Source organism: Oscarella lobularis, chromosome 4, assembly GCF_947507565.1.
Source record: "Oscarella lobularis chromosome 4, ooOscLobu1.1, whole genome shotgun sequence".
Taxonomy (NCBI): Eukaryota; Metazoa; Porifera; class Homoscleromorpha; order Homosclerophorida; family Oscarellidae; genus Oscarella; species Oscarella lobularis.
In genome coordinates this window covers 688,540-715,571 of record NC_089178.1, presented here as the reverse complement: position 1 = coordinate 715,571, position 27,032 = coordinate 688,540, and the positions used below count along the sequence as shown (strand labels likewise).

Sequence of the window (27,032 nt, the reverse complement as noted above, 5' to 3'; positions counted from 1 at the left end):
ACCGCACTTGGCCGTGGGGGCGGCATTTATTAAGGTCGTTTCTGCGGATTGATGACCTATTAGGCTCTCGACAGACACGCTGATTGACGATTCAGTGTGGTCTGCCTGGAAGTAGCCATAGGTGCACATTTGCCCTACTAGCTATGGCTATTAGATAGTGTACGCTCTCTGCCCCCCAAAAACGAAAGCGAATCGTTTCTTCACTTCAAATCGCAACAACAGGAAGGGTGGGACTTATAACTGATTGGCCCAATCTTGCTCTATCATCTTACGTTCCAATGACCGTCTAGAACTAACCCGATTGTCCACGCCCCGCAAACGTCAGTCATTACGGCGAACGCAGATCGTCGAAACAGGCAGGAGGTAAACGAGCAACGCATCCCACAAGAATGCACTATTTAAATAAACGCGTTTTGGGGCCCCCCACTATCCCACAAGTCCTAATCAAATAACAATCAAGTAACGCGTATGCCTACATCATGTCCAACGACATTTCTTATTCTACCCTGGCATTTTTTTCCTACTTGGTAACGGCGACGACGACGACGGCGTCATTCGTTGCTTGGCGAATCTATAACCTGATTGCTTTCCTCTGACTGAAAAGGCGGCGAACTCGCCGCCGCCACCACCGTCGTTGCCGTTTGCGTATCCGTCGTCGTCGGCGGGAGCGCGTCGTTTGATTGATTAGCTATTGACGGTGTCGTCGTTGTTGTCGTTGCCGAAGCCGCCGTCGCCGCCGTCGCGTCCCCATCGTCGCTCATCGAAGGCCAGCTGGCCTGCGGTTCCGCTTTGCTTAATCGCTCGTCGAGCGCTTTCAACGCCTTTTGCCTGTCAAATAAAAACCGAATAGAGAATCTAATGACGGCGCCGGAATTTCTATCGTAGGAGGAAGTAGCGATGTTATAGGCCCCTTTTAAGCTAATCGCGAATGCCCTCTCAGAAAAAAACTAGAACGTTTCCCGCGAGTCCGCCATGCACGTTATCTCTTGACCTACCGGCGTCTGTCTGCGTCTGCTTTATCCATTCCGGGCAGGCTGATCGTCACCGACGATAAGGAGTCGACGTTGACGGTGCGAACTCTCTTGGGACACAGCTTCAACGCGATCAAAGCATTGTAGACGGGATTGGCGATCACTTGCACGCAAGGCCTGCGCACGGTCCAATTACAATCAAGCAATCAGAAGACGCAAATACGTATAGACAGACACCCCTTTTTCCCCCCCTCCGTACTGCATTTGCTCCGGAAAGAACGTGGCGAAGGCAAACGGATCGCTTAGATCGCCTTTCACGCCCTTGTGCGGCTGATAGAAACGTAGATAGATCCACGAAACCCAAACGCCCGAACCAATCAAACTCGGACTCGCCAATGACGTCAGTCCGCACATGGCAAATGCGACGAAGACCAGAAAGAACAGCAAGGGCAATAACTGCAATAAACCACTTCGCGTGGCCCTCGCTTTTTTGCACTCTCTCCTTTCTCTCACCTGAATCTTAATCTTAATCAAGGACGCCGTGCCTAGCAAATAGTCCGGCATGGCTTGCTTGCAGGCGACGAGAAAACCGGCAACGACGCCGAGGTATCCGTGAAACGAGCTGAACCTGCGCGCATAAACAGAAAATAGAGGAGAGGGAAAAAAAAGTCGAAAGAGTAGTGAAACGTACAATAGACGGTCGCTGCGCGTGACGATGTAGAGAACGACGAAAAAGAGCGCGGTGAGAACAGACGCACCGGCGTTCGCGATCATAATGAATTTCTGGCGACGGGAGAGTGGAGACGGCAATAACGTCGAATCATCAAACCTCCAACTCGCCACGTACTAGGAATTCTCTCGACGTCCACAGAGGCTCGAGCATTTGGGCAGCCATAATGGTGACAATGATGTCAACGAGTACCTGCCAAGTTTACCGGCATCCATGACGACGGCACGATCGATCGATCAATTAGGGGGCTCGTTCGAAATATGACTCATCGTGGAGAACAACTTCGATTTGATTTATGGGTAGCCCGGACCTCCCGCGTCGCTTTTTTGCGGAGAGTTCCTCTTTTTTGGGGGGCCCCCCCTACTTCTAATGGCTTACGTTCCACCAGTGCGTCTCGAGGAAACCCGCCGCGGTGAAGCTCCATATTCGAAAGTGGGGAGGGTACGATCTGCGAGGATTGTCCTTTATCTCGCGATCGACGGATCGTTGTTCTTACGTGCCGGGATTGACCGACATTGCGTTTGCGAAACCCGGAATAAAGGAGAGCGCGTAGAAGACGAGGAGAGCGACGGAAATGCCGCGCACCGCTAAGGAGGCCCGCCCTATCGCTTGAAGCGCCGTCGACTGAGAAACGATGCGATTAATTGACTGGGTGTCGTCTGTTTCGCTACCTGTATCAACGAAACGAAGTTCGCTGCCTTTTGACTCATTTCCGGTCAGCAGACTGATTGGTATCAATATACCTGTTGCTATGGCGTCGCTTGTCGATTTCGTCGCTCGAGGAGACTTGGACGGCATGCGAGAGTGCCTCGATCGGGGAGACGATCCGTTATCGTGCGACGAGGAGCACAAGAACGCGCTCGACGTCGCAGCAGTCCTCGGACGATTCGAATGCCTCCACGAAATCTTCGATCGAGGTGTAGACGTCAACTGGAGCAGTGCATCGGGTTCGAAACGTTTGGATAAACGATCCAAGAGATAATGCGAACCTATCCGCTGTTCTAGGATACACCAGTTTGCATCGGGCGGCGATTTGGGGTCATCTTCATTGCGTGACGTCACTTGTACAATCCGGAGCCGACATGTCGATTCGAAATCGTCGAGGCGAGACGGCGAAAGACGTGGCGGCTCGCTACGACCAACAGGATATCGTTGACTTTTTGGATCAGACTGGTGTGGAGATTTTCCTTAGCAATGACGTAAATAGGGGTAGGGAGGGAAAGTAGGGGCTTGTGCCAACTACTAGTAGGTGCTTTGACTTGTAGCAAAGCCATAGCCGGGTCACTGTTTGTGACGTCATTTTTTCTTCAGAGGCAAGAGACTCCTTGAAGGACGCTATTCAGGGTATTCGTGGCATTTTGTCAAATGCTGACAGAATAGCAGGAAAATGGAATAAGGAAGATAAGGTAGGTATTTTTATTAACCCTCAAAGCTCTATTCTTCTCACTCTGTTTTCTCTATCAGTCCAAAACAGCAGCGCTGTGCAACGAAAAATCGTCCTGGATGGAAGCCCATCTCGATGCAACTCCTCACGAGATCTACCGTCAAAAGAAACACCTCGAAGAAGCAATGCAACCCAGTTTAACTAAATTGGAACCTCCAGTAGCGTAGAACAGTTATTTGCCATGTACATACACATTTGAACCTGTTCACCTCGCTCAGTTTTATGCAAATAATAAATTTCCTTTTTCTCAATAAGAGAACCGCTTACGGATTCAGTACAGTCCAGTAATGCCAGCAACGGCTTTGCTCCACGTATCAGACCACGACTGTTTCAATTCGAGCGATCGCGCCTTCCAATTCTCGGCTTCAGCGAACAAAGCTTTCAACTCAGACAGGTAGTCCTGTAACAAACAGAAACCGTTCACTTCTCTTTTTCTCTTCTGCGGTTTCTCCGCTCTAAATTTAGCTTACATCATAAACGCTGTCTCGCTCTTTAATAACCGACTCGTGAAAAGGTGTCGATTTGCGAGTCTTAATGAACTTTGGCGTCGCTACAAACAAAGACATAGAAACGTAATCATGCAGCGTCTCTCATTCGTCATACTTTTCTTCGCTGACGACGTTTTGCGGTCGCCTGGAAAACCTTCCACGGGTAATTCAGGCCAGCTGCCTGGTTTAGACAAATATTGAATTCCAGCTGAGTCTACGCAACGAGACGCGTAGGCGACAAACAGTTTGGCGCGTCCGGCCTACCGTCTCCGTCTTGATCCTCTTGGGTGGCTTGAGTCTCTCTTATCAACTCTTTAGTCGATCGCTTCTTAACGCTCGTCGCTAAAACGGAAGAGCGTCCTAATAACACACACTGCCAATCAATAAGGACGACATACTGACGACTTGTACGTCGCGACTAGCGACTGAAACGTCGAAAAGAAACAGAGACGACTTTGCGAGATCGGATAGGTCGGCGAGAAAGTCGCGACCTAATTCCTCCAGCCGAATCTGCAGTATTTTATATTTTATAGAGCACGCGTTATTGAGTTTTTCTTTGGTTTCTCTCGCCTGGATTTCGGTGTGACGAAACTCGATCAATCTTCTCGCTTTTTCTAGACGTTCTGTTTCTTTTGCCTGCAGACTCACCAACTGGCCGGCATTGTTCGGATGACCCAGCGTTGGTCGCAATTCGCGTTCGTGTTCCTGTCGTTCTTCCTCCAATTCTCGCAGCTCCTCGGTCGCTTTCTCCACTAAACCCGTCCACGACTCCTGCATGGAACTGAGTTTCGAGAGAAGGAATTCTCTGAACAGAGCGGGAACAATGCGCAAAAGTAAGCCGGACAAGACGTCAAGTTGATCGCGAAACTCTGCAAAGAGATGCGTTTGACTACCTCTTCTATATGTGTATGTATGTATGTATGTATGTATGTATCTGTATACACCTTCGATGCAAGACTTTCGATAGTCTTCGGCCTGCTGTCTATACGACTGCAGCCGCGCGCTCAACGCTTCGGTACACTGCTCCACTGTATCGTGAATGAGTTCGGGTCTAGTCAAAGCACGATACCCTTTCTGTTTGTAATAGATCTAAACGCCCTTCCGTGAGTGCGAGACGCAAAAGGTTCATTCGCACGCGCTCGCCGCGTACCTCGCATTTGGAAAACAGTCGAACTCGCACGTCGATAAGTATAGAACGAATTTGAGGCAGAAAATTCCTACGTCGCGAGGAAATAAATGCATCCAGATCGCGAAGGTAACTCAGTAGTTTTTCTTTGCCTACTCGAGATCGTCTCCGTCGGTGCCGCCAAAATTCTCGATTTTCTTCTCGGCTTTTTTCACCGAAAGCGGTCCTCCTTTCGATGTGCGGCTGCGACTAAAGAGATGAACGCGCAACGCAAGAAGACTTAAGTGATTGTTATTGTTCGTAGTTGTATACCTGGAATTGCTTCTGTTGCTCTTTGACTTTTCCATCTCCCCAGGCAAACTTCTTGAGACCATCTGCAAAAAAGAGAAATAAGCCAAAAAATAATTAATTGCACTGACATCTGTCGCGCCAGACAACCTTGGCACTAAGATCGTTGGGTGGCGGAGGACGGGGCATAACTAGAGACGAACGAACAGACTAAAGTGCAAACGCTAAAAGAACGATCAACAAGCAATACCTGTCAATGAATTGGTCTCGTTACCGCTTTGAAGCTGCGATTCCTTCAGTTGAGAAGATTGCCTTTGATTATTAAGAGATACATATAAGAAGTCGGTAATCTCCGTATCACGATACTTTAGTATGTTTCTCGTCAGATCAATAGCCGAAAGTGGATCTTGGGGAAGAGTAGAAGTCGACGCTCGGCTCGCCGCCCGACTCGCCCGCCTGGGAGTCGTGGGTTCAGCTGCGCCACCGGTCGAAGGCGTATCGTCGAAAGTGACGAGAATGTTGACGGTAACCGAGCGCTTTGCGGCGACGTGCTTGCACTCCAAGTACTTCATTCTATCTCGGCACATAGCGAAGACAGTCGGAACAGAATCGAGCAGTTCCTTGGCGCTTATTTGCTATATAACAAAGATTCAAAATAAAAACGCAAAGTGCTTGCTCGTAACCTCTTTATCTGGGTTAGGATGCTCTACCGCATCGCAGCGTCTCTCGATCACCGCTATTTCTTCGTCAAGGCCCTTTGCCTGCGAATTACTGGCAGCAACCTATATTGCCCAACACACTACCGCGAGGCCGTGCATCAGCACTTCTTTCTTCGTACCGCTGTCTTTATCTTCACTTGCGTAGTCGTGAGCGACCGTTGGACTTTTTCGACGAAACCCAAATCAAAAAGATGATGACGATATCTAATATTTCGTTCGTGAGCGCAGTCTTCTGCAAAATCGTTTTGCGCCTTACTTTTCTTCCCATTTGCGAAATGAGTCGGCGTACTTATCGCATGCCTTTCTCTCAACGGACTCGAGGTCGACGAGGAGCGATCGTTCGACGCTGTCAACTCGCCGACTTAATTTATCTAGTTTCTGCTCGAATTCTTCGGCTTCGTCCGGACAAAAATTGCCTCCACTCGAGAACAATCTGCATGGGAAGAGATAGGTAACGACTAACATGAACCAATCCAAAACTAACTTGAGAGATTTCCGAAAACTGTCATTCGAAATACGCAAGCCATTCAACACGACCTTCAGTTGACTTCGAAATTCATTTGACGTCGACAGAACAGAAGATACCCTCTACACACACACACAAAGACGTTTAATAAAACGTTACGTAAGAGTGGAGAAGGCCACTTCGTACCGACTTCAAGGTATCGTTCGCTTGCTTGAAAAATGCCACAAGCCTATATACACAAAAATTGCCCTCACAAAAGACTAATCGGAGACCAACGCACTCTGTAGTTTTTTCTGCAGCCTGGATATTTTCGAGCATACGCTCAAGATTTTCTCGAAATTCTTGAATCTGGTAGACCGCACAAAGTAAACTTCTTTTTGATTTTGACAAATCGGTGCAATTAATTCACCCTCGATTCTTCTGTGCTAGCAAGACTAGAGCAGGCGCTCTTCTTTTCGTTTAGCGTCGCTACGATTCCTTGCACGTGCTGCCGCAATCTAGACCGATGAGATACCAGCTCGCCTGCCGAAGATTAGAGTGTCAATATTTCGACCATCAAAGTTCTTTTAGAGCGCATCGCTTCTCACCAGCTCTTACGTTACGGACGTCCATTTCCGCTCTTCCAGCTCGAGGTTGATGCAGGTGAAGTCGCAAGTCCATTTCTCCTTTTAACTCTTCCTTCTGCATCATGCAGAAAAGTACAGTTAGGCCAGCTCGAATAGCTTTTTCTAACCTTCACGGAAACAAACGATCTTGCTTCTTCCATAGCTGTCTCTTTCCACTCTTCGAGATGCTCCAAGAATCGGTTTCGCATTCTGCAAAATAAGCGCGTTACAATGCGCAGTCCAATGAGAGCGTCTCTATTTCACCCTTTTCTGACGTCAGAAAAGAGACTTTCGGAAATGAAAATTCCGTCCGTCCACACGTATCTCGTCGCCGATCCGGCATCTGCATAGAAAATCACGAGAGCTAGAGTCGTGAAAACTATACTGACTACCTTCTTCATTTTCAGTCATAAAGAAACTATTTGAAGACGCAACTCCGTGCTCAGCGGGCTCGGTGAGAACGTAGAACGTCGTCCCATTAGGAAGAGACACAATTTCCTGCGGAGGAAGAGCCGTTTCCTAAAAAGAAACAAACCATGACAATACGTGTAAGCCGGCGCAATAGGTTTCTCCTCCGACCCGTCCTGAGTGAGACAGATGCGTTGTTAAACTCGTCTGTCGGCCATCTATAAATAATTAACTTGATAGCACGAAAGCTAAGCGAATGAAAAACTTCCTGCACACCTTTTAGTCTTGTCTTTCCCTTTCGTTTCACCTTAGCCTAAAAACACCACACAATTCGTCTGTAGACAGCTTCGTGATACCTGAAACTTACCGGTTTCCGATCAACGGAAAAATACTTGAGAACGCCGTCATCATAGCCAACCAAAGCCGCTTGAATCATTGAAGGATAGCCTTGAGCTTTGGCTACCATTTCATTGTGAAATTGTCCATAGCTACAAAATTAAGCCCTGTCAATGAAAAGAATGCAAACGGATAACAAACTCAGTTACCTGTCCTTAATTGTGTCTAACATAGATAAAGCCTGCCTCAAGCTTTCGTCTAATGCCTGGAACCGAGAAAGTTTAGATTAACTCAGAATTTCAGTTTCTCATTCTCACTTCTTCGGTACCGTCTTGCCGCATTTTGTCCATTACCACGTCCAATTGCACTTCCATGTGCTGACATTTTGAGTCGTGCACTTCGCGACAGCGCGTCATCTCCGCCTGAACGGCTTTCGCTTGTTCGCGAATCGTCGTCTGATGCTCGTCCCACAGATGAGCAGCACCCTGTCCGAACTGGAAAAGCAATTGCACTTGGCCTGCCTGAACGGCTATCAAGGAATTCAGAGATTTCTACGCACAAGACGTCAGGATCAAGCAAATGACTAAATAACCCCTTCCAACTTTGATATCTTCCATCATAATTTCTGACTGCCTCTGCCGTTCCTCCACCATAGGCAAGAATCCTTGATTGATCACTTCGTATACGGTATGTTCGTTGCACACGCCAGTTTCAATCAAAGCAGTCTACAGGAGATTCATTACATCTATGTACGTAGAATATAAATACGAGATTTCTTACCTTGCATCGTTCCATTTCTTCTACGCATTGATTATTGATTACTGCTTGATGGTCCTCCAACAAGCCAAGGTATCGTTTATGCATCACGTCTATAAAAGAAAAATAACTGCTGACAGACAGAGCAAGTCGTTTTTCTGGTAGCAGAAACCAAGTTCTTCTAGAAGAGTTTTCATTGTCGAATTCCATTCGTAAATAGCAGTTTTGGTGCCACGAGGCGGCTGAAGTGCGCTACATACGACGGTCACTTAACTTCTCTCAAACAAAAAACTATACGTACCCAAACTGATTCAATAAGTCGAGACGACGTTGATTTACTGCCTGCTGTTCAGCTGTCATGAAACTGATCAGTTTATTGATCTCAGGTGGACTCAGAATTGCCGAACTGTTCATGAAATCCCTAAAAAAGACGAAATCAATTATTGAAAAAAGTATTGTGTCCCCATAGCCGCACCCAAAGGCTCGTTGCGCCGCTTCGCAATTCAATACTTTCCAATCGGTCAATCGATTCAGCCACCAATCATGATGACGTCGCTCGCGTTCAACGTTAGCTATCAAGAAAAGTTAATTATATATATAACAAGCGACTTTGTCTTTCTTGCCGGCCAGAAGAGCCCCAATCATATTGGCGTATGTTCGTCGGTTTGATAATATAGAAGAATTAATCAACTGTGCTCAGTAGAGTAAATAGAGAGAGCGTCTGCATATGTCCACTCGTACCTGAGCTTCGCTTGCTACAAACCGAATCACGTCTGAAGGATCCAAATGCGCTATAGACTCAAAATGTGCACTGTAATATTTGAAAACGTCGCTAATCTAAAGAAGAAAAGGATTTTTTGATAGTAAATTTCTCCTTCAATTATTTCTCCTTCAATTTACCATTTCTGTTCGATCTTGTTCGAGCAGTTCTAAAGCGTCGTCAAAGTCCAAAATCGCAGCCTGACATCTGCCGTATTGAGTGCTCACTTCGTCCCACAATCTACTTAGCTCATCAAGTGAATACGCAACCAAAGCCTGCACGTCAAAACTCAAAAAAAGTGCGATGACACATTCCTTCTTTTAAAAACCTCGTCTGACTCGATTCTACTAAAAATTTCGTCAACGTCTAAAAGAAGCGATACGTGATGGATACGTTCTCAAAATCTCTATGCGCGTCATACAGTACCAGTGTCAAACGCACTAAGCTGGTCCTTTAGTCGAGTTGCTATTTCACTAATTCTGGACTCAAACTCCTAAGTAAATAAATAAAGTGACGTGACGCATTGCAAACAGGCATGTCTTGATTTCACGTGCGTCGTACCAAACTCAAACTGCTTAGTTCCGAGTGCAAATCGTTGACAGAGCTGTCGTGTCTGCAATGCACAGGTACTTGAAATATTGCGCGCTGGCACGCACATTTTCTGGAATACCTTTCTTTTCGACTTCTTTCGATCCTCGAAACGATGTCTGTTCCCTTCGACGAAGGCCTCACAATATCAGGTAATCCCCTCACTTCTTCCTCGACGTCAACCCTCTCTTCGTAATCTAAGGTCTTTTCTTTTCTATAAAAAAAATTGTCTGGTTCTGGTTGGTTTGATTGGTGTTTCGGTCACAGCGGAAGGCTGATATACTACGGTCACCTCTGGCCAAACCCCAGTTCCCCTCAGCTAATAAAAAGGAAATTTCGTTGGCTCACTTTGTTGTAGGGTTGCCCGTTCTCCCGTCGTTCGGCAATGCCCGCGTCCATTCTCTCTGTTTCGACGTCAACATTCCGTGCTTCGCGGCCGTCTCCTCCGCCAGCGGTCGAATCAGCGGAAGAGCTTTCTTAGATATGCGCATCGGAGGAGGACGTCTCTCTTTCGCTAGCGATTTCACCAGACTGACCTAAAAAGCGCTAGCGATTGGCGTCGTTCAAAAATGAACGATTTATTCGACTCGACCTCCGCCTCAAAAAGTTTTCTGTACACGCTCGTCGGCTTCTGGATGCGAAACGGCTTGATTTCGACGGCCGCCATATCGCGTCAACGCACGCTCGCGTGTTTTGTCGCTTCTTAGCAACGAGCGTGCGCAGATCGTGTTGAAGCAACAGGTATCGTGGGCGTCCATCGATCGGTCGCGAAGAGCGACGAGAAACAGAGCATTTGCCGATAGCGATCGCGTCACGCTCTCAATCGACTGTTATCGGCGATGAGCGACATCGAACAATCATTTCCCGGAAGCGCGACGGAAGACGAGAAGGAAGAACCCTCAAAACGAGAAGACAATTCGTCTCGAACGACAAGCAGATCATCGGCTCAATCGGCGCTAAGTTCCGTCGACGTCGAGCTCGACGAAACGGAATGGGGCACGGACGAGGAAACCGAGAAGGAGGAGCCAGTCGAGAGTTCGGTTTGCGACACAGGAACCCAAACAGAGTGGAGCTGGATCGCGGACTTTCTGGCACTCACCAAACTGCGAGGTATCGACGTGGACGACGAAGGCGTCGCGGCACCGTCAAAGCCGGAGACTGCCAGTGCTCTGACAGTGACGACATCGAGCCAGGCGACCGCACAAAGTAGCGCTGCCGACGAGTCGGCGAGGCCGCCCTCTAGCATTGCGTCCACTAAAGCATCCGCCGCCGCCGCCGTTGCCGCCACTTCGTCTATCGCGTCACGTCGTCAAATCGCCGACTTACCCGAAATTCTTCGTTACATTCGCGAATCGGAGTTGCCGCCGCTGGCGTCGAATGACACGCTTCGGCGACCGAGCACCGTGCCTCCGTCCGTTTCCCTTCCGGCGTGCATTAGTGTCGTGTGCCGACTGTGTGACGTCAATTTGGCCGACCAATCCCAAAGCGAGTTGAACATCTATTGTCCAATGTGCGTGAACCTTTTGCAAGATCACGCTCGCACATTGAACGATGACGACGACGAGGACGAAAAAATTAGTCTCATCGACATTTCGACGACGAAGAGCAGAAAGCGTTCGAGCAAGGACAAAGACGGTGGGGATCGAGCGTCGTCGGAGGTATCGGGTCGCGCTGCAAGCAGCATCGGTTTTCACAGGCAACTGAGTCCCAAGGAAAAACGAAAGGCGGGTCGAGAGCGAGCGATGGCCAAGCTGCGCGAACGGGAACTCGAGGCGAAAATGAGAGAGCACGAAATCGCTCGCCAACGAGCCTTAGGAGATCCGTACTCGTCCATGTATGACCGGAATATGAAGACGATCACGTACGCGCTCTCGTCGCAGCGTTGCTTGGACAAAGGCTGGACGATCAGGCCGCGCAAGCCGCGACCGAAACCGCGCGAGTCGGATAAGCCGGACGTCGTCGAGATGAAAGATCACATGAGAATGGCGAAAGATTGCGTGCTGGAACGATACTACGCGGACGACACGCCGTTTCTGCTATTCATGCCGGACGGCAGTGGACAGTGCTACTATCCGTCAGGAAACGTCGCCGTGTCCGTCGCCAGCTATGAGTCCGGCTTCAATTACGTTATCAAGGCGGATGGACCAAAGCCGCATAATGACGACAATGATGACAATGAAAAACTCTGCCTGAGCAGTGATGACTTTGACGAATTTATGTCCGCTAATGAAGACGAGAAGAAGACCAATGACGACAGCAGCCGTAGGAAGGAAGGTCAAATATTAGCCTATTTCAGTCCGTCCGGTCACGGCTGCTGCTACCACGAAAACGGCGTAGCGCGATTGGTTCTTGAGCCATTCGGCGGCGCCGTGTACGACTCCGACGGTGCGCAAAAGAAACGATGGCATTGGCGCGATTCGCCTCAACGTCATCAGCACGTGCCACCCTGTCAGCCAATCTGGTTTGCTCTCAATCGAAACGTTTCCATTCGCTGTTCGGATCAGGACAACGTCACCGTGACGTTTTCCTGTCGTCAGCGCACGGTTCGCTTCAGCGTGGGCTGGAATTTGAAGTGGAAGGCCGGAGCGCGACCGTCGCGAACGATCTCTGGCGGAGAATTGTGGAGAGCGAGTCTGCGCGCGACTCGGCGTCGCCTCAACGGACTTCTTGTCGGCTTGAACGAGGCGTTGCGATATCCAAAGACGTGCGAACGCCGAATCGTCGCTTTGAGACCGACGGGCGAGAGCGCGTCTAAAATACGAATCGCATAGAATGGGACGATTTGTGTAGGGGTCCCGGAAACCGACAGAAAGTTCCTTGCTTACTTGCTTGCATTTTCGAGATCTCTCTAGCGCGCGCTTCCAGACCTCTTCTTCGGATTTTTCTCGGATGCTCTTCGAATGCTTTTGGGATGGCGAAATTGACGTCTGAAGAAATCGAAATGCTTCAAAAAAGGACTCTGACTAATTTGCGAATGAAATTGGCCAACGATCTGGAGCCGAATCGTTACTTCGCCTATTTACGTCAAGAGCGAATTATCGACGAAGACGACGAAGACCTCCTGCGCCACATAGCCGTACGAACGACGCGCGGACAAACGCTAATCGACATGATCTCGCGTCGCGGCGCGAAAGCGTTCGAGGAATTCTGTCGCGCTCTTCACAACGGCAAAACGCAGAGCTTTTTAGCCGAACGCCTCGTCGCCGAGTACGATCGCCTCAAAGCGGACTACACTCAAGAGCGAGGTAAACGATTATCTAAATGTCTTCTGTGTCTATTTTTGTCGTTTCGCAGAGGCCAAAAAAGCGGTCGAAGCAGCCAATCGTCTTCGAGAACACTAGAGAAACGCACTTGCGCACATTATTATCATAAATGTAGGGATATAGTGAAGGCTCCACCCCGCACTCCGGCTTTTTAATTAACATAATAAACTTTTTCGTTTTTCTTTTCTACGCGGCTACTTCTTAAGTACATTTGATTTGGGAGTTTTAGTCATTGCGTCTTGTAGCATTTCGACGACGTCGAGTCGTGGTATGCGTCTTAGGATGTCGACGAGTGTGTGCACGTTTGCTCGGCTTGCCTGTCGTCCGTGCCACAGGCGAAGAGTCGTGCCTGTTGGACTCGTCGATTCCTTTACCTTGGGGAGTCGATCGAGAGGAAGACCGACTTCCGTGTAGACCCTGCAACAATAGAAAGCGGATGAAAAACGGGGTCTTCTTGGAAGAACGTCCCTCAACTAATAAAAATAGTCTATTTTCTAGAATCAACGATGGCACTTTAAACATGTAGCAGTAGTAACTACACAGTATCTCTGTTTAGCGAACAGAATAACCTACTGATGTGACTTTTGCGTATTTCAAAGGTTCCACTGCACAAATAGAACAAGAACATACCACCAGGGATACCACTAAGAACTCCTATTCTCCTCCACTGTGTCACGTAACAATGTGCCGTCAACCAGTGGTCATCGTGCATCTCTCAGACTCTACCTTTCCCAGTTGTCTCCCAGCACGTTCTCGGCATCTAGCAGAGCGTGCAGTCTCGATTCGACGTCCGAGGGAAGCATCGTCACCAAATCGGTCGGATTAACTCTTCCAGCGCCTTCACGCGACGCCTCGTCGTCTGCAAATAACCGATTTCCGTCGAGATTGCTTCTCAGATCGACGCTGCCTTACTCGATTCCGATAGTCCGGCAGCGGCGAGAAACGGCTCGGCGAGATGACTCTGCACGTCGCGAAGTGCCTTGACGAACTCGCCGAACGCTTTGGGACCTTTTCGCGGAAGAATCGTCAGTAACTCCTCTGCCTGAGCTTTCGCCGTCGTTCTCGAAACGATTGCTTCGCAATCGGCTTCGTTCAACAGTCCGCCGCGCATTTTGGACACAACCCGATCGGGAAACATGTCTTTGACTAGACGAACCCTATTCGCACGCAGGAGGAGGCGATGATACGAGTCCATACAGTCTCTTACGAGAATCTCTACGAGTTGCAAACAAGCGCGCGCGCACTGTGTAAATAATTATCGCACAAAATCATTCTTACGTAACTAATAATAACTAATAATAACTAATAAATTGCAATCAGGAAGTTTCGTTTTGCAAAAACTTCTGCTTGGCGCCGAACGAGAAGAACGGCTGCAATTTTCAAGCTTAGCCCTTCAATCACTATTTAATTAATTAATTAATCTTGTTGTACCAGTAGTGAGCTTGTTGGTCCAGAGCTTGTTGGACCAGAGCTTGTTGGACCAGAGCTTGTTGGACCATGAAACATCCCGGAATCCTTCCCCTTCTTTTCTAAAAGAAAACTCAAGTCAGATTGATTTAGATGATAGAAAACGAACCCGTGACGTCTGGAGTACCACTTTTCTTTCTTAGCTTCTCTCTGTTCTTTTCCAGATGTTCTTCCTCAAAAGTAGGGTCCTTCTTGCCTTCCTCGGGCGTGGCAGCTAGATTCCATAGAGATGAAAATTAGTGATGAAACGAACTTGCCATACCCTGTTCTTTCATTGACCCTAAATGCTTCAGTCAGACTTCTCGTTTCACATAATACATGCAATTTTACCTCCTCCTCTTGGAACTACCAAAGCCAAAGAAGAATACCCTATACCAACAAGCAGTGAAGCACAAATAAAAATTCAAGAACCAGCTAACCAGTAACGTCTGAGAACGTTGTAGGAGTTTGACTGCCAGAATGCAGTGATGAGTTGTCAGTAGTCAAAGAAGTTTCTCCTCCTACGCCTTCCCTAGCCGTAGATGTGCCCGTTCCTGCTGACATAGCATTAGCAGCTGTTGGAGGCAGAGGACCTGACGAGTCAAACTGTTCAGTCCCATCTACACAAGCTGAAAAAAAAAGTACAAAACATGAGGAATAATGCCATGTGCCTCACGCATATAACTTTGTCGAGTTTCGTCCTCAGATGACTGGCTCGGTAAATCAACTTTCACAAAAAAACATGCAGTCTCAAAGAAATGACGTGCAATGCCTCGCCTACTTCGAGCTTGGTCATCAACAGGCTGACAAAGTCGACGAGGAGGATGTTGAGCCGAAGACGGCTGTCGCTTGGTATTGTGCTGATTTGGCGGCGGTGGTTTACGTGATGACGACGCCGGTGGTGGAGATGGAAGAGGTCCAACGTCATCCGCTTGTGCCTCACCAAGAGCCTTCTTCTCTCCTTCCTCCTCCTTCTCCTCCTCCTCACATTTACCTTTGACACAGAAAGAGATACAGACGTTTTTTAGGTGCACAGTCAAACTATAAACCCCGCACGTAGTACGTAGTACGGTTACCAGTTCCAAATATTCTGCAGGCAATTAGTTATCAAAGACATGAGATTATCTAGATTTTCCAATTAAACTACTGTTTCCCATTCTCCTACCCTGTTTTTTCAAGTAATCCTTTCTCGCGTCAGCAAAAATGTCAATCATTCGATCTCTCAATCCGGGGACAGTGTAATCTTGGCTGACCGCTTCAATAAGCCTCTTCACTGTTTCGAGATTGTAATTGGACTTTTCTTCGAGCACGGCAAGAAATTTGAATGTTTTCTTTCTGCGGGTTCGTTCTGCTTCAATTTCCTCGCAGTCGTCGGCGTCCAAAATCGATCTCGAGCGCAGGTAAGGAAAATACTTCGTGCAGTCCATTGTTTTCGCCAAAAGATCGTTCATTTTCACGATCGCCTTCTTATTTATTTCTTTCAGGTCATCGTCGCTCACTTTTGCAGTCATTTTGCTTTCTATGCGTAGGGACTCGCCCATACGGGAACTTTCGCCAGCCAACGAACGCAGGAACGAATTTATTATTTTTTTAGAAACGAACTGACTTTTCCGCGTCACAATCAAAGTTCTCACACCGTTCTCGCTACTCAATATAGCACATGATTACCATCATAAGCACACCAAAAAGAAGAGCTCCTATCTCTTTCATTGACTGCTTGAAACCAGAGTCCTCCTCCAGCAGATCAGGAATGACAGATACAGTCGCAATGTAGATAAAACCCCCAGCAGTAAAAGGCAAAATCCAGCTCGACGCAGCAACGCCGATGTTCTCAGCAAGAAGACCGCAGAGCGTGCCAGCTAGAGCACCTGTTGCCGTTAGCAACTGGAGGTACATTGCCTTTCGTTTAGAGCAACCTTCACACAAAGACCATATCAGGTCTTTTGGTCATAAATAATCTCTCTCTTACCTGATTGAATGAGAATGGCAAAGTCGCCAATTTCGTGAGGAACTTCATGGAATAGAATGGTAAATGTGGTGATGATGCCAAGATTCTGGCTGACCAAGAACGAGGCCCCGATGGCCAAGCCGTCGGTGAAGTTGTGCGCGCAATCGGCCGCTAAATTCAAATAGCCAGACACTTTGATGTCACTCGCGGCAGCTAAAGTAAAAGATCACACTCACTGCTTGACTCTCATAGAGAACGCTGAATCTGACCTTGATCTTCATCCTCCTTTTTATCTCCGTTTCCCTTCTCTTTCTTTTTCTTCGTCTCTTCGGTGGAGGTGTGAGAGTGACCGTGGCTATGGCTGTGGCCTCCTTTCACATGTCGAACGAACTTCTCCACGGCAAGAAAAGCAACGATCCCGGCAAGAATCCAAAGTCCTATGCTGAGACCATGTCCATGGTCATGACCATGATCGTGACCATGGTCATGATGATGGTGATCATGTTCACCGTGACTGTGCGGTGAAACAGCGTGCGGAATCAGATGAAGAAAGGCGTCACCGAGTAGGCCGCCGGATGCAAAGCTCAGCAGCAACTTGAGCAAGGACTTGTGTTCACTCGTGTTGGCTTCAATGGGAATAAAGTAGAGAATAAAATACGGAGCAGCGCTAATGAGAATCGTCGCAGCCAAAGCTTGCCACCACGTTGCCCACGTAGCGCGCTCGAGTTCACGTTCTCGCTTGGACTTAATGGTGCGAATGTTATCGTGATGGTGATGACCATGATGATGATGGTCATGATCGTGTTTATGGTCATGCTTATGACCATGACTGTGTTCTGGCGTTTCAACGTGACGGTGATGAGATCCTTCTTGCTCATCGTGATCGTGGGTAGTGCCTTGCGGGTGCTCTTCTGCCACCGCTTCTTCCGTTGTCTCAGGTGGCTTATACCACTTTTCTTTTCCTTGCTGGTAAGCTTCTTCACTATGCTCATCATGGTGATGGTGATCATGACCATGATGATGATGATGGCCATGATCATGATGTGCATGATCGTGATGATGATGATCGTGACCATGGTCGTGATGATGATCATGACCATGGTCGTGATGATCGTGACCGTGATTAGCATGATCGTGATGAGAGTGGTCGTGATGTACTATGTCTTCAGCCGGGGGTTTGTACCATTTTTCCTTTCCGCGTTGATACGCCTCTTCACTGTGCTCGTGAGACAAGTCCTCGGCAACTTTTTCCGGCGATTCTTTTCCTTCTTGGTCTAAATCTTTTGGAATCTCGACCGGATCCTCGCGAGTCACGTCATTCTCGTTCCGAACGCCGTCTCCTACTTCATCGCCCTCATTGTGGCCATCAGTCGACTTTACAAAGTATCCAGCAAGCAGTAAAACAACGATGAAAACCGTTCTCGGCTTCATTTCGGTCGTAAAAGTTTCTACGATGTCCCGTAGGATCCCGGACAACGAAGCACGTGTCCGCTGCGCGCTAGACGATGTTTACAACAAACAACCGGCTAAAATGAGCCGTACGATCAGGAATTCCGACGCCTCGTCTCGGTTTCGTCACTTGGAAATGCCTTTCCGCTCACTTGGAGAATCTAGCGGTCAAACGACGAGAAATAAGAAGTCTTCGCTCCCGACGATACGCCATCCACTATCAACGAAGGGAAACGTAGGCGGATTGGAGGTAACTCAGCCGGTAACGGCTCTCCATCCCTTCGTCCCGTCCGTACCGAGAACAGACCCGCCGAGAACAAGTCGTAGCCACGCCCCGTTGCGAGAGACGCGAACAATGATCGATCGTAAAAAGCTGCCGGCGGAAAGGCGGACTCAAAAACTAGCCTCGCTCAAGGAAGAAAACAGTGTTGAAGAATCGGTCGGCAGCCTTTTGCCACCGATCGATCGCCACGAAGCGAAGAAGGACAGCGAATCGGAAGAATCCGAAGAGGAAGAAGAGGAAGAGGTCGAGGAAGAGGTAAATGTCAAGCTCGCGAGGTGTGCTATCAGACCCAAAAATCACAATTCTATTAGTGCAAAAGCTCCGCCTTTTCCTGCCCCTCCCACGCACCTAACGTAATCAAACTTTCTTCCCTTTTCAGCCGCTCGTCGTGCCCTCTCGCTCGGACCTCGTCGCATTTCCGCCCATCGGAAATCCGCACGCGCCGTTTCCGGCGACCATCTTCCAATGGCACGCCTTTCTCGATCACGAGACGGCACTCGAAGACGTCGACGCGCGCGGTCGTTCCACGCGCGCCGACAATCTCGTCCGTCTCTTTTCCGTTCACGGTCCGCTTGACGCCGGTTTCGTTAAGCGCGCCTTGCATCGGGTCGCCCTTCTTCATCCCCTTCTCAAAGCACGATTTCTTCGAGCCAAAGATCATCTATTCGTCCAAATACCTTCCGGTACAGTAGTCCATAAGTGCGAGCTATGATTTATTACCTAATGACTGAAGGACGAATGGGCGTCGACTTCGAGGCACGTTCAGTCAGCCGGCATTCTCCCGAAGACGTTCTACGTCACGAACAGCATAGACTCTTCTCCATTCCCACGGAGACAATTTCCGACGACGTAGCCGATCTAATAAAGCGCGGCGAGGGAGAGGAGGAAGCGCGGCAAGCGAAAGTAACGTCCAAAACTTATCTATTTCGCGTGCGACTTTTTACGCGCGGACCTTTCGATCACGTGCTCGCATTCAGTTTTCCGCGCGTCGTCGCCGACTTCTGGTCGGCGTCGCTATTCGTCCGTCAAGTAGTGACGGCGTACGGACGCGAAGAACGATCCGCCGTCGCAACGCGAAGTCGCAACGCTCTCGCGCAGAAGTGGTCGCGAAATTTTCTCGTCGCGCCAACTCGATTTGAGTCCCCGGATGAGAACGACATCTCGACAGACGTCTCGACGTCGTGCCGACTGACGTTTCGACAGGTGGGCTTGAGAGAAGCCGACGTGGGTGCGGAGTACTCGAAGGAGCGACTGTGGAGCCTTTGGCAGGCGGCGGCGACGAAGACGGTTCGAAATCACAAGGGCGAGCTTCGACAGAAGCCCGTACCGCACGTCAAATTACCGAAACATTTGAAAGACGCTGCAACGGCGTCGACCAGTTCGACGTGGAAGCCCAAAAAGGGGCTCGAATGTCAGGACAAAATATTCAAATTTTTGAAAGTATGTCGAACCACCGGCAAAAATATTTTTTAATTAATTATTATTTTTTAGATTGACGAGTTGGTTGGCGAGTGTTTTCTTCAGACGTTGTCGTCGTCGTCGTCTCTGTGTCCGGACGTCGATCGTGCCGATCTTCTCTACTTCATGTGTCTCGGTTGCTACGCCGTTCTATTGGGACGCTGCTGTCGCGGCTGGAACGGCAATCAACCGCCGCACGTCGCCTATCACGATTCGGTTTTCGACGCGACGAGCGGAACGACTCATCGTCGATCGTCGGCCGTCGGAGGACGACAGAAGTCGGCGCGAAATCGACGAACGAGTTTGATGTCGGCCCGTACGCGCGAAATGAAGCTGATGACGCTGTCGCCGCCCGGTTCGGGACATTTTCTCGTCGGCGCCGAGCTCTCCGTTCGACGCTTTGCGAACGGAGACGCCGACGAACTATTTGGCCCGTTGACAAACGGTAAGCAGACTATACGTGGGAGGGAATCTCGTCTCATACACGAATAAATATTTTCAGACGCTTTTATTCGAGTCAATCTATCCGTCTGTCGCACTTTCGTCGACCTTGTTAACTTGTTGGCGAAGACGGTGAAGGGATTGCATCAGCAGGTTCATTTTCCGTTTGCTAGCGTCGCGTCTGACGTAAGCGACCGAACCCGAACTGTCTTCTTTCGCTTTCTGCTATTATCTATTGTTTCTTTGTTTTAGGTCGATGTTCCGCAATCTCTTCCGGTTCGGTTCGTCTATCTGAGTCGTCGTGACGTCGACCAAGTTGCCAATCCAGATGGGTTCTATTTTGCTGAAACGGCCGTCGGCGTTTCCGGTCAAGGACTCGCTAGAATGGGCTCGAGTTGCTATTTGAGTCCCCTGAATGGACGACTGGATAAAAGTGAACTTGAGGTGAGCAAAGTGCACAAGCGGGCGATCGAGCGGGTGACTGTGATGCCGGTTTCAGCTTGTTCTGTGGGAGAATACGGAAAATGATGGCCTCGGCGGCGGATTTCGCTTTCAGTCGCGAGCGTTGCCGGCCAAGTCGGTTGACTCTCTGATCAGGACGTACGGTGAATTGGTCGAGGCTGTCGCCGATCATCCTACTATTCTCCTAAACGATTTGGTCTCCGTCGTGAGGCCACCTTTCCTGCCGAATCGTAGGCAGCGACTAAAGAGCGCTTTTCATAAAAATCCCAATTTGTCGGCCAGCATATGATAAGTGGATAAGTGTATTTTATAAAAGATACAAATATGTAGAAACAAACTTGAGAGGTAAAAAAGGCTAAAAACAAGCAGCATTTCACTGTTGTGCTGCTGCTACGGACTGTGTCACGTAGAAGGGGAATAGCAAAGCGAACTAAACTACAGCAAGCTGAAGGGTAATACTCTACAAAAAAGGCGTTGTTTATTCAGTTAAACTTGATTCTTTTCACTCGACTTTCAAAGTTTTTAGACGGGCTCTGGATTCTTTTCGTCGGACTTTCCAGTTCTCCCTTCCACATCTTCCTCAAACGCGTCATCTTGTTTGGGCACACTGTAAGAGAAACTGGTTTTAGCTCGTGCACAGTTTGGGTCGTGAAAGAGGTTTTACCGGCTTGCACTGGCCTCGTGGTCTGCGTGACTTTCTTGTAGCTTCCACCTGCAGTTGGTATCTGCACTTCAAACTGAATCTTGAAGCTGTTTAGCTCGTTGTGCTGATATTTCCCAGTGTCCACGTTGTCAGATTTTTGACGGGCAATAGCCAAGAACGACATCCTTGCGAGACAAATTATAAATAAAAGGGTCTTTTAACTATTCAGGTAAATATTTACCTTTTGAAGTAATTCTCCTTCTTTTCCAAAGTCGTTGTAACCGATTTCTCTTCTTTATTTGCTTTCCAGTCTTTTGGCATCGTTTTTCCAAAGCAGAAGGGCGTCATCGTCGGGTGAGGCTGTCCTCGATTCGTTACTACGGTCATTTTTACTGAAAGATCGCCGCAATATTCAGGAACGCTCTCCATCTGGTAACACAAGAGAAAAAGCATTTAGCTTTGCGTCACCTAGAGGTAAACCAATCAAGCCTACCCCAATAGAAACTGGCTCCTTTTCTTGATCTCTCAGCTGTCCTTTATTGGTTTCAGCTGTTTCTGTCCGGTATCTTGCTCTGTACACCTTTTAAAAGAAAGGAGATCAAAATTGGAAATCCGTCTTTTGCATGTTTTACTGTGGGAGGCTGTCTTGATATTGTAATAGAAGTATCGCCAGTTGAAGGAGGCATGAAATTCAGGTGAGATTCATAGCTTCTTTGCAGCTGGGGCGGCGGAGAGAGCAGCTCAGGCTTCACTTTCACAAGAGAGTCCACGGGAAACATGGCACCGATAAATAATTCGTCGAAAAGAAGCGGGTCAGCGTTGTCAGGAACAGTTGGTGGAGAAGCTCCAGCAAGAGTCACTGCAGTTGAATCACAGCTCTGGGTTGCTGGGGCGGCGACTTGACTGGCAGCAAATGCAAACGCTTCCGAGGAGCAAAACTCTTCCAAAGGACTGAAAGTCTCCTCCAAGGAAGAAGACGTCACCGTTGATATGTCGTCCGGTATCACTGAGGTAAAGGAGTCGGTTCGCTGCCTCCACGAACGATTTTCATTGGGGACTTGATGTGTGGGCGTCAGAGAGTAGGCAGGAGGGCAACTTTGGGCGAGACTGCTTGCAATTGACGCAATGATTGATTCCATTGGTGGCAATGGTGCAGATTGTGCATACAGAACTGCTGCCGGTTGCGGTTGGGGTGCAGGAATTGGGATACTCTGAGACCATCCCAAATCGCACTTTTCAGAGGAGTGCGCACCATCTTCCACGGCCAGGATCTCATCAATCAATTGCGTGGAAGTGATGGGCTCGCTGGCAGCAGCAGGACCGTGCACTTCAGCAACGTTGATCATTCCTGGACTGCTGTCAACTTGAAAATTTTCGGTTCCTGTTGGGTAAAACATTGAGATTGAGTTAGGCCCGCCAAATGGTGCCAAGAGAGAAAGGCTCATTGTTTCGGGAGTATGGTGGCATGGGAGACAGCGAAAAAATTTTTACAGCTCTGCTGCAGCTAACTGCTTAAATACAGATCTAGGGGACCGTTCGGGGACCGTCCCGCGCTCAGATCCACGTCCAGTCCCTCAGCATCACGTCGGTGTGTTAACGACGGGCGCGCGCTGGTCCGGGGGACCGTACCCGAACAGTTATGCAAACGTCAATACGCCTTATCAGATTAATTAGTTTACGGGGACAACGACGGTCCCCGAACCTGAAAAAGGGTGCCAAGGGACTACCTACGCCACAACTACGGGTATCTAATGCGGCTCAAATCACCTCCGTTCTCGTCGTTTTTGTCCGACGCAATAGTCGGCACTTTTGCTTCCGGCTTCTCAGGGTGAAGCATCACTTCGTCCGCCATCGAAAAACGCGCCGAGTCAAAATCCACCAATGCGACTTCGAAACAAAATCTGTCGTTGATGCAGTTATTCTAAAGGAACTTTTCATGCCACTTGGTGAGCGAATGCAGCTCGGCGGCCCCGACGGGAGCTTTGTTTTGTGTTCGGGGGGAAGTCCCCGCGGTAATTCAAGCCCGTGATTGGCCCATTAGTTTTCCTTGGCGTCCGGCCAGCTGACTACACACGAAGCAGAAACCGCAAAAGCTTATGCAATCTGGCACTGATTTTAGATTTGGTCCTGAGATTTGGCTATGCATACATATTTTTGTGAAGAGGTGCAATGCTACGCGCTACCGTAGGCCTGCAGCTCCCAGGAAATTTAGCAAATTTATTTTTTTAGAATGAAAGATAAGGAGCGTGTTCGTGCACTTCTCCAGAAAATCAGTCCACCACACACACGGATACTAGATCGCCTACACTGCCATCTACGCACTTCTACCAGATTCTACTGACGGGAGCTTCAGTCCGGGACAATTTTGACCAAAGCGTAGCGTCCAGCGTGTTTGAACGTTTCCTATGAAGTTCAATCGTCGCCTACAGGCCCACTTGACGCCCGAATGGCGAAAGCAATACATCGCATACGGAGTAAATCCGCTGGACGCAGTGAGAAAGGCGAAAATGTGGAATTGTCTCTCCTAGCGACTGAGAGAGCTGATATACGCTGCACAGGACAGCTCGCCGTCTCAAGGCGACGTCCAGGGTAAGTAGAAAAACGAGAGACTCGCTACTTGTCTTCAACGCGGGAGCTTGGGTGGTGTTTGTGACACGATCCACCCTCACTATTTTTACTGTTGGGTGCAGCTTACGAGGAGTATTTTGAGGAAGTAGAAAAGGACTATATGAACGAAATAAAACTAGAGTTGGACAAGGTGGAAAAATTTTTTAAAGGTGAAAGCGAGATTTTAGGCAGAATTTATTTAATTATTTGTTTATTTATTTATTTAGCTCGCGAGTTAATGTCAAAATCGAAATTTGCTACTCTCAAATCAGAAGCGGAAAAATTGAAGAGATTGTCCCTTTCCGGACACCAAGAAGTGAGGATCACCCATGAGGAAGCCATGGACTTGTGGTCAAATGCAGTGAAAGTCGGAAAAGGGGGAGAAAAGACGAAAAGCGTCAAGCGGGCTCATCCAAAGCACAATAGAACGCGAATTACCAAGAGCCACGTCACGAGTCGACTGAAAGCACTCAAACTGGCCTTTAGCGAATTTTACCTTGATCTCATCCTTCTCCAGCAATACCAGGTTAATTAACCATCTAATTAAGAAACAGATTCCAATGAGCATATGATTATCTATTAGTATTATTATTATTATTATTTATTATCTAGGTGTTGAATCGTGAAGGCTTTAGAAAGATTCTGAAGAAACATGACAAGGCAAAGAAAGATATAGACGATTCTCGTTCATTACTCCAACATAGATACTTTATCCTACAGGAATGGAGAACATCTACTGGCCTAACGTTTCATCTCTCGGTAATCATGAACAGCTATTTTGTGACATCGGTAGAAATCGACAACCTAATTCTTCAAGTCGAAGTAAAGAGTTGCCTTTTCGACGCGTTGCGTTTGTTACTCTCCGAACATTTAGACGGTGTCTATTGAAACTTTAGAAGGCGGCAATCGACGACGTGCAATGAATCGCCTTCGAGTTCCGGCGCTTGAGAGCGATAGAGTTCGTTTTCCAATGCATGCTTATTTGTCTATAAATCGATCTCAGGTGTCGCACTCTTCAACGTTTTTTCTGGGGCTCAACGTGGGCATGTCAACGGTGCTGATTGTTGTAGCGGTTTTAGTTGGTAAGAAACGTTGTCGCCAGCCTTACGTAGAATTATGAGAATTGCCCTAGGCGTTTTTCTTGCAAATTTTCAGTCTCCAGTTAGCTGCAAAACTGACTATTCGATACGCAACTACACGCTGTACGCATCTAACGGAAGCTTTGGGAATCAAAGCTTTGGAAACGAAAGCTACGGAAATGAAAACTGCATATCAGGTAATTAACGTTTTGGAAATTTTTATTTTCTTCTATGTCCCTTTAGGTGATTGGGTTCGGGTTTCGGCAGTGAAGATGTTTCGAGGATCGCTTTACGTCGCCTTGATTATCACTCTCATCGGGGTGAATACTCTGGGCTGGCGCATGAGAGGCGTGAATCACGTGCTAATATTCGAAGTCAATCCTCGCGATCACCTCACAGCTTATCAACTGATGGGCGTAAGGATATTGATTAATTGCGAGAGGGCTGTCTTGGCCTACGCTTTGTTACTCTGTCTAGATCGGAACCTTTATGTTTGTTACGTGGTTGACGTGCCTAATTGGTTTCTTTGTGACGTGCCAATGCTGGAGTGGAAAATTCGCGTTCTTGTGGCCAATTGCGGTTTGGGTTATTTACCTACTGTACGCGCTGAATCCTATCAAAATACTGCAGTATTCTTCTCGAAAGTGGTTTCTTAAAATCTTTGTAAGAAAGTCAGTGTTATGCGGGTTTACGTGCATGGGACCAATACTACGCAGTAGCTTACCGTTTAGAAGTAAGGCTTGACAGACCCGACTTCTACTATTGACTGTATTGCTCGTATCTAGAGTATTTTCGTATTAAACGCCTTTTTATATTTATGTCACTTGTCTCTTCTCTAGCGACGAATTGTCTGCGCTCCGTTCTATTCGGTCAACTTCCCCGATTTCTGGCTCGCTGATCAATGGACCAGCATGGGTGGCGTTCTTCTCGACTTCTACTTCACCGTCTGCTTCTTCATTCATATGTGGGATAAGGATCCAGGTACGTATTAATTTATTCAATTTCACTGGCGATATGCACATTCAGGAGATCAAAACTGCACAATTTGCACTAGCGTTGGTAACGGCATTCGACCGCTTTTGGCCGGTTTGCCGTCTTGGTTTCGTTTTGCTCAGTGCGTACGTCGTTACAATGACACGAGGAAATTCTTTCCGCACGCCGTCAACGCCGGAAAATATTTAACTGGAGTTGTGGAAGTAATCTTTTCCGCACTCTATCACCATTACAAAGGTAAAGAAAGGATCGTTCAGATATGTTTTAGCTAGGACTAAATAAAAACTTTCCGAGAAGAAACCGGTGGGGCTCCTCAAACTGGCCCCTTCTTCTACGCGTGGATCGTTTCGTTTGTCATTGTGTTTGTTTATAAATTGTACTGGGACTTGGTCATGGATTGGGGTCTGATGAAAGCAAAATACGGCTTTCTGCGTGAAGAACTCATTTACCGTCTTAAGGTGTCTAATTAAGTCTTCGCTATTTGCTGAAAATTTTTATTGGTGTACTAGGCTCTTTATTACGTTGCTATTGTAGAAGATGCTATTTTGCGTCTGCTCTGGATACTCAAAGTTACCGTTTTTCAAACGGATGCTGACCGATTTAGAACCGAATTGCTTGGCGGGCTCGTCAGCGTATTAGAACTAATCAGGTACAAAAAGAAAAAAATCAATTCAATTTGTCTTTGTGTATTCGCCTTCGTATAGGCGATTCGTTTGGAACTTCTTTCGACTGGAGAACGAGCACTTGAATAACTGTGGCGAATTCCGAGCGACGAGAGACATCAGCATCAAGCCTCTTTCCAGATCCGATAAGAAAGAAGCAAGGGACGATGCGAATGTGGAAGCAGAACGGTCGCGGCCTGTCGCATTCGCCGTTTCATCAGTATAGAAGCTCAACAGCTGGGATTTTGGTACCACATATAGGCATGTGTATATGTTTATCTTTAACATGATGCTACTTTTGACGTTCTACAAAATTTCTTTAATAGGATTGGTGAAATAGCTGTTTATTGGGTTTGTACGTAGAAAAAATCTTCATTGTATTATTTTCTAGATTTCTCACGTGGCTTTTTCTTCTGTTTTTTCGACTTCGATTTGGCGGTGACCGCGTCGTCTTTTGTCTTTATCTTTTTTCTTCACGATGCAACAGATGCTCATAATGAAATAACGTTTAGGCGAATTTGTAGGAAATGTACCTTTGTTGTCGGCTTTTTTGTCGACGTCGAGATCTAAGCGAGTACCAAGTTGCAGCGGTGATAAGTAGACAAGCGATCAC

General features: G+C 47.9%; 11 protein-coding genes and 1 long non-coding RNA gene across 16 annotated transcripts; 6 read left to right on the top strand and 6 right to left on the bottom strand.

Annotated features, from left to right (window-relative positions):
- Positions 1-364: 364 nt before the first annotated feature.
- LOC136186470 (transmembrane protein 115-like) lies at positions 365-2,411 on the bottom strand. The gene is made up of 9 exons (XM_065973825.1): positions 2,373-2,411; positions 2,198-2,325; positions 2,080-2,149; positions 1,819-1,893; positions 1,663-1,754; positions 1,485-1,599; positions 1,231-1,427; positions 996-1,148; positions 365-828 (listed from the first exon to the last, which is right to left on the bottom strand). The coding sequence occupies exons 1-9, from the start codon at positions 2,409-2,411 to the stop codon at positions 552-554; spliced, it is 1,146 nt and encodes a 381-aa protein (XP_065829897.1). The 3' UTR covers positions 365-551.
- LOC136186477 (ankyrin repeat domain-containing protein 45-like) lies at positions 1,989-3,408 on the top strand. 2 transcript variants are annotated; one of them, XM_065973835.1, is made up of 4 exons: positions 1,989-2,648; positions 2,707-2,900; positions 2,967-3,107; positions 3,166-3,408. In XM_065973835.1, exons 1-4 carry the CDS (start codon positions 2,336-2,338, stop codon positions 3,310-3,312), a joined length of 795 nt encoding a protein of 264 aa, XP_065829907.1. In that variant the 5' UTR covers positions 1,989-2,335; the 3' UTR covers positions 3,313-3,408. The 2 variants fall into 2 exon arrangements, with proteins under 2 accessions (XP_065829907.1, XP_065829908.1); XM_065973836.1 differs by having other exon boundaries at positions 2,019-2,648; positions 2,707-2,874; positions 3,013-3,107; positions 3,166-3,407.
- LOC136186440 (coiled-coil domain-containing protein 180-like) lies at positions 3,340-12,464 on the bottom strand. Its single transcript, XM_065973785.1, has 43 exons — positions 10,278-12,464; positions 10,034-10,221; positions 9,768-9,899; positions 9,659-9,710; positions 9,524-9,590; positions 9,426-9,463; positions 9,238-9,372; positions 9,079-9,174; positions 8,961-9,027; positions 8,813-8,909; positions 8,639-8,758; positions 8,510-8,589; positions 8,362-8,450; positions 8,184-8,306; positions 7,899-8,132; positions 7,791-7,846; positions 7,613-7,733; positions 7,522-7,558; positions 7,417-7,463; positions 7,230-7,356; positions 7,102-7,180; positions 6,966-7,047; positions 6,820-6,913; positions 6,642-6,754; positions 6,513-6,580; positions 6,419-6,461; positions 6,251-6,354; positions 6,023-6,199; positions 5,886-5,970; positions 5,731-5,829; positions 5,414-5,682; positions 5,298-5,359; positions 5,198-5,238; positions 5,072-5,133; positions 4,916-5,008; positions 4,784-4,850; positions 4,578-4,722; positions 4,204-4,502; positions 4,032-4,143; positions 3,898-3,975; positions 3,749-3,847; positions 3,616-3,695; positions 3,340-3,545 (listed from the first exon to the last, which is right to left on the bottom strand). The coding sequence occupies exons 1-43, from the start codon at positions 10,350-10,352 to the stop codon at positions 3,417-3,419; spliced, it is 4,461 nt and encodes a 1,486-aa protein (XP_065829857.1). The 5' UTR covers positions 10,353-12,464; the 3' UTR covers positions 3,340-3,416.
- Positions 4,003-4,583, top strand: LOC136186493 (uncharacterized). The gene is made up of 3 exons (XR_010669732.1): positions 4,003-4,104; positions 4,167-4,213; positions 4,276-4,583. It is a non-coding gene; the product is annotated as an uncharacterized lncRNA (long non-coding RNA).
- LOC136186455 (glutamate-rich protein 6-like) lies at positions 10,410-12,519 on the top strand. Its single transcript, XM_065973805.1, has one exon. The coding sequence runs from the start codon at positions 10,525-10,527 to the stop codon at positions 12,454-12,456; it is 1,932 nt and encodes a 643-aa protein (XP_065829877.1). The 5' UTR covers positions 10,410-10,524; the 3' UTR covers positions 12,457-12,519.
- Positions 12,478-13,176, top strand: LOC136186488 (caspase recruitment domain-containing protein 9-like). The gene is made up of 2 exons (XM_065973850.1): positions 12,478-12,930; positions 12,980-13,176. Exons 1-2 carry the CDS (start codon positions 12,597-12,599, stop codon positions 13,024-13,026), a joined length of 381 nt encoding a protein of 126 aa, XP_065829922.1. The 5' UTR covers positions 12,478-12,596; the 3' UTR covers positions 13,027-13,176.
- On the bottom strand, positions 13,027-14,155 carry LOC136186485 (uncharacterized). The gene is made up of 3 exons (XM_065973846.1): positions 13,861-14,155; positions 13,675-13,807; positions 13,027-13,365 (listed from the first exon to the last, which is right to left on the bottom strand). Exons 1-3 carry the CDS (start codon positions 14,141-14,143, stop codon positions 13,143-13,145), a joined length of 639 nt encoding a protein of 212 aa, XP_065829918.1. The 5' UTR covers positions 14,144-14,155; the 3' UTR covers positions 13,027-13,142.
- A 48-nt stretch (positions 14,156-14,203) lies between these two features.
- On the bottom strand, positions 14,204-15,964 carry LOC136186471 (uncharacterized). The gene is made up of 9 exons (XM_065973827.1): positions 15,560-15,964; positions 15,176-15,388; positions 15,071-15,121; positions 14,835-15,023; positions 14,746-14,784; positions 14,678-14,695; positions 14,525-14,629; positions 14,380-14,477; positions 14,204-14,318 (listed from the first exon to the last, which is right to left on the bottom strand). The coding sequence occupies exons 1-9, from the start codon at positions 15,933-15,935 to the stop codon at positions 14,265-14,267; spliced, it is 1,143 nt and encodes a 380-aa protein (XP_065829899.1). The 5' UTR covers positions 15,936-15,964; the 3' UTR covers positions 14,204-14,264.
- Positions 15,958-17,802, bottom strand: LOC136186460 (zinc transporter Slc39a7-like). Its single transcript, XM_065973811.1, has 3 exons — positions 16,612-17,802; positions 16,364-16,555; positions 15,958-16,310 (listed from the first exon to the last, which is right to left on the bottom strand). Exons 1-3 carry the CDS (start codon positions 17,771-17,773, stop codon positions 16,039-16,041), a joined length of 1,626 nt encoding a protein of 541 aa, XP_065829883.1. The 5' UTR covers positions 17,774-17,802; the 3' UTR covers positions 15,958-16,038.
- On the top strand, positions 17,771-21,301 carry LOC136186447 (uncharacterized). Its single transcript, XM_065973793.1, has 7 exons — positions 17,771-18,329; positions 18,454-18,757; positions 18,808-19,514; positions 19,566-19,977; positions 20,035-20,159; positions 20,226-20,417; positions 20,473-21,301. Exons 1-7 carry the CDS (start codon positions 17,796-17,798, stop codon positions 20,722-20,724), a joined length of 2,526 nt encoding a protein of 841 aa, XP_065829865.1. The 5' UTR covers positions 17,771-17,795; the 3' UTR covers positions 20,725-21,301.
- On the bottom strand, positions 20,722-23,041 carry LOC136186461 (uncharacterized). The gene is made up of 6 exons (XM_065973812.1): positions 22,846-23,041; positions 21,711-22,459; positions 21,572-21,658; positions 21,320-21,507; positions 21,100-21,263; positions 20,722-21,042 (listed from the first exon to the last, which is right to left on the bottom strand). The coding sequence occupies exons 1-6, from the start codon at positions 22,928-22,930 to the stop codon at positions 20,918-20,920; spliced, it is 1,398 nt and encodes a 465-aa protein (XP_065829884.1). The 5' UTR covers positions 22,931-23,041; the 3' UTR covers positions 20,722-20,917.
- Positions 22,834-26,811, top strand: LOC136186454 (solute carrier family 53 member 1-like). Of its 4 annotated transcripts, XM_065973804.1 has the most exons (19): positions 22,834-23,024; positions 23,198-23,262; positions 23,308-23,552; positions 23,607-23,667; positions 23,769-23,855; positions 23,913-24,211; positions 24,298-24,345; positions 24,406-24,507; positions 24,560-24,643; positions 24,689-24,767; positions 24,818-24,961; positions 25,008-25,180; positions 25,242-25,427; positions 25,604-25,745; positions 25,791-25,994; positions 26,055-26,215; positions 26,267-26,406; positions 26,462-26,680; positions 26,746-26,811. In XM_065973804.1, the coding sequence occupies exons 3-18, from the start codon at positions 23,484-23,486 to the stop codon at positions 26,643-26,645; spliced, it is 2,163 nt and encodes a 720-aa protein (XP_065829876.1). In that variant the 5' UTR covers positions 22,834-23,024; positions 23,198-23,262; positions 23,308-23,483; the 3' UTR covers positions 26,646-26,680; positions 26,746-26,811. The 4 variants fall into 4 exon arrangements, with proteins under 4 accessions (XP_065829876.1, XP_065829874.1, XP_065829872.1 ...); XM_065973802.1 differs by having other exon boundaries at positions 23,198-23,242; positions 26,462-26,811; XM_065973800.1 differs by having other exon boundaries at positions 26,462-26,811.
- The last annotated feature ends 221 nt before the right edge of the window (positions 26,812-27,032 follow it).